The 3573-nt window shown below is 41.6% G+C and overlaps 1 protein-coding gene and 1 non-coding gene across 2 annotated transcripts; one reads left to right on the forward strand and one right to left on the reverse strand.

The window, feature by feature from the left end:
* Positions 1–321: 321 nt before the first annotated feature.
* On the forward strand, positions 322–462 carry LOC115065028. The gene has a single exon (XR_003844830.1). It is a non-coding gene; the product is annotated as a U4 spliceosomal RNA (small nuclear RNA).
* A 705-nt stretch (positions 463–1167) lies between these two features.
* LOC110329180 (60S ribosomal protein L13a-like) lies at positions 1168–1449 on the reverse strand. Its single transcript, XM_021208778.1, has one exon. The coding sequence runs from the start codon at positions 1447–1449 to the stop codon at positions 1168–1170; it is 282 nt and encodes a 93-aa protein (XP_021064437.1).
* Positions 1450–3573: the final 2124 nt, after the last annotated feature.

Consider the following 3573-nt stretch of genomic DNA (forward strand, 5'->3'; position numbering starts at 1 on the left):
AGGTGCTGGATGACTGAAACCAGAAACGGGATCTTTCCCAGAAGCTGTGTTGTTTCTCCAGGCTGCCCTCTCCCCGGCAGTGCACCGGAGCAAAGATGGCTTTCCTGCTGGCTCAGCTTGCTTCATCTTTTATTCTAACTTCTTAGAAATGTTTCTATACACTCGGGAGCCAGAGGCAGGTGGATTTCTGAGTTCAAGACAAGCCTGGTCTAGTTGTAAGGTTTTCCTCATTCTTGGGTTTTAAATTTTTTCTTTGAAGAGCTGTGAATTTTTCCTAAAGTATATATTTTCTAAATTAACTATCTATGAAGAATTCAATCTAGCTTTGTGCAGTGGCAGTGTCATAGCCAATGAGGTTTATCAGAGGCACAATTATTGCTAACTGAAAACTTTCCCCAATACCCCGCCATGACGACTTGCAATATAGTTGGCATTGGCAATTTTTGACAGTCTCTACAGAGACTGAATAAAAAAAAAGAATTCAATCATCCCATGTGTTCAAGAAGCACTAACATATGACTGCACATATTTCTAGACAAATCTACAAGAACATCCATAAAGAATGTAAAACAAAGGGTACTGCATCCAGACTTTTATGAAAACTAAAACATTCCAGAAGGTGGTGGCTTTTATAGCCTCTGGAATCATTGATACATTCAATCCTTTATTTATAAAGGAATGGTTTTAATGCTTCTATTTGTTTTTAAAGTTAAATGATTTATTAGCATATAGAACCCTCCAGAAAATATTGCTTTGTGGTCTGTTGGGAAGGAGTAAATGCTTGTACTTGGTCAGTATTGATAGTGTGCACGTCTAAATCCTAGCCCAGGTGTATAGCCCTCATCTTCATAACTGCAGAATATGGTATTGGGTTAGGTGGGTGGGGCAGCCCTGCTACTCATTTTCACCACAGACGCTCAAGTCATTCCATGGTTTTCACTTTAATAAAACTTAAGCAAGTAGTGATCTCTCAGCTGCCTAAATGTACCCTCTACCCACAGAAGCCATGCCTAAGGAATCTTTGGTCCCCAATTCCCTGGTGGTGGAGGAAGGGCAGAAAAGCCATGAGGCACAAACAGTCTTTATTGAGTTCACACCAGGAGCCCATTCATTGGTCTTGAGGACCTCTATGAACTTGCAGATTTTCTTCTGCAGATTCTTTTCTGCCTATTGCAATAGCCTCAAAAGCTGCTTCTTCTTCCAATAGTGGATCTTGGACTTTTCTTTCCATCTCTCCTCTAGAGTGGCTGTCACTGCCTGGAACTTCAACATGACCTCATAAGCCAGATGCATCAGGTAAGCAAACGTTCTGGTAGGCTTCAGACAAACAACCTTAAGGGCAGCAGGAACCTCCATCAACTTTTTCTTGTCATGGGGTGGAGAGATCCTATCCAACTCCTTGAGGTGTTCCAGGACAGCCTGGACTCTCTTAGTCGTGTAGGATAACATGCCTAGCACAGAGTTCCAAAAAATGTTACTTGGGACTCAGAAGTGGTAGAGACCTTGAAAGGGGTTGGTATTCATCTGCTTTTGGAGAAAAGCCAGATACTTTAACTTTTTTCTGTAGAAATTTTTAGAAATGTTAATGCCTTCACAGTGTACAACCTCCACCTTCGGGTCCAGCAGTACCTGCTTGGCCACATGCCTCCAGGAGGCCCAGAAGATGGCCTCAGCTATCCAATACTAGAACCTGCCCCTCCACCATCTTTAGCAGCGACCTGGACAACCAGAGAGATAATCTAGGATGTTTTATACTGTTTTAATATGGGCCAATGGTGAAATTTTGACCCATATACTTATTTCAATCAGTTTGACCATTAATTTACTCTGTGTTTTTCTCCCTGAATCTCAGGACTTCTATGTGCCATAAGGAAGTGAGCTATTGATAGATATCTAGGTGGCCGAGAGTGCATGTTGCCAAGAAAGTCGTGGATTCTTTTCCCCCTTCTATCCTAGCAATTTACTGATTGATAGTCATATTGACAGAATTTTAATGATGCACTAAATGGCTCTTAAGATAATAAGTTGACACATATTTAAAAAGCATGGTGGGGAGCTTCTCTCATCTTCCTGTAAATATCCCTCAACTGTTTTCATCAACATATTTTAAAACTGTCTTGATTTCTGGTTTTTTTTTTTCAATTTTTATTAGGTATTTACTTCATTTACGTTTCAAATGCTATCCCCAAAGTCCCCTATAACCTTGCCCCCCCTGCTCCCCAATCCACCCGCTCCCCCTTCTTGGCCTTGGTGTTCCCCTGTACTGGGGCATATAAAGTTTGCAAGACCAAGGGGCCTCTCTTCCCAATGATGTCTGACTAGACCATCTTCTGCTACATATGCAGCTAGAGACACAAGCTCTGGGGGTGCTGGTTAGTTCATATTGTTGTTCCACCTATACGGTTGTAGACCCCTTCCGCTCCTTTGGTACTCTCTCGAGCTCCTCTTTTGGGGGCTCTGTGTTCCATCTGATAGCTGCCTGTGAGCATCCACTTCTGTGTTTGCCAGGCACTGGCATAGCCTCACAAGAGATAGCTATATCAGGGTCCTTTCAGCAAAATCTTGCTGACATATACAATACTGTCTGTGTTTGGTGGCTCATGGACCCCTTGGAGGGGCAGCTTTTGGATAGTCCATCCTTTCTTCTCATTTCCAAACTTTCCCTGTAACTCCTTCCATGGGAGTTTTGTTCGCAATACTAAGAAGGGGTGAAGTGTCCACATTTTGGTCTTCATTCTTCTTGAGTTTCATGTGTTTTACAAATTGTATCTTGGGTATTCTAGGTTTCTGGGCTAATATCCACTTATCAGTGAGTGCATATCATCTGAGTTCTTTTGTGATTGGTTACCACACTCAGAATAATACCCTCTAGATCCATTCATTTGCTGAGGAATTTCATAAATTCATTGTTTTTAATAGCTGAGTTGTATTCCATTGTGTAAATGTACCACATTTTCTGTATCCATTCCTCTGTTGAGGGACATCTCAGTTCTTTCCAACTTCTGGCTATTATAAATAAGGCTGCTATGAACATAATGGAGCAGGTGTTCTTATTACTAGTTGGAATGACTTCTGGATATATACCCAGGAGAGGTATTGCTGGATGCTCCCAAAGTACTATGTCCAATTTTCTAAAGAACCGCCTGACTGATTAACCAAGTGGTTTTACAAGCTTGAAATCCCACCAGCAATGGAGGGGTATTCCTCTTTCTCCGCATCCTCCCCAGCATCTGCTGTCACCTGGATTTTTGATCTTAGCCATTCTGACTGGTGTGAGGTGGAATTTCAATGTTGTTTTGATTTGCATTTCCCTGATGATTAAGGATGTTGAACATTTTTTGAGGTGTTTCTCAGCCATTCGATATTGCCCAGTTGAGAATTCTTTGTTTAGTTCTGTGCCCCATTTTTAATGGGGTTATTTCGTTTTCTGGAGTACATCTTCTTGAGTTCTTTATATATATTGGATATTAGTCCCTGTCTTAGTCAGGGTTTCTATTCCTGCACAAACGTAATGACCAAGAAGCAAGTTGGGGAGGAAAGGGTTTATTTGGCTTACATTTCCATACTGCTGTT

Source organism: Mus pahari, chromosome 11 (genome assembly GCF_900095145.1).
Source record: "Mus pahari chromosome 11, PAHARI_EIJ_v1.1, whole genome shotgun sequence".
In the NCBI taxonomy this organism is placed as follows: domain Eukaryota; kingdom Metazoa; phylum Chordata; class Mammalia; order Rodentia; family Muridae; genus Mus; species Mus pahari.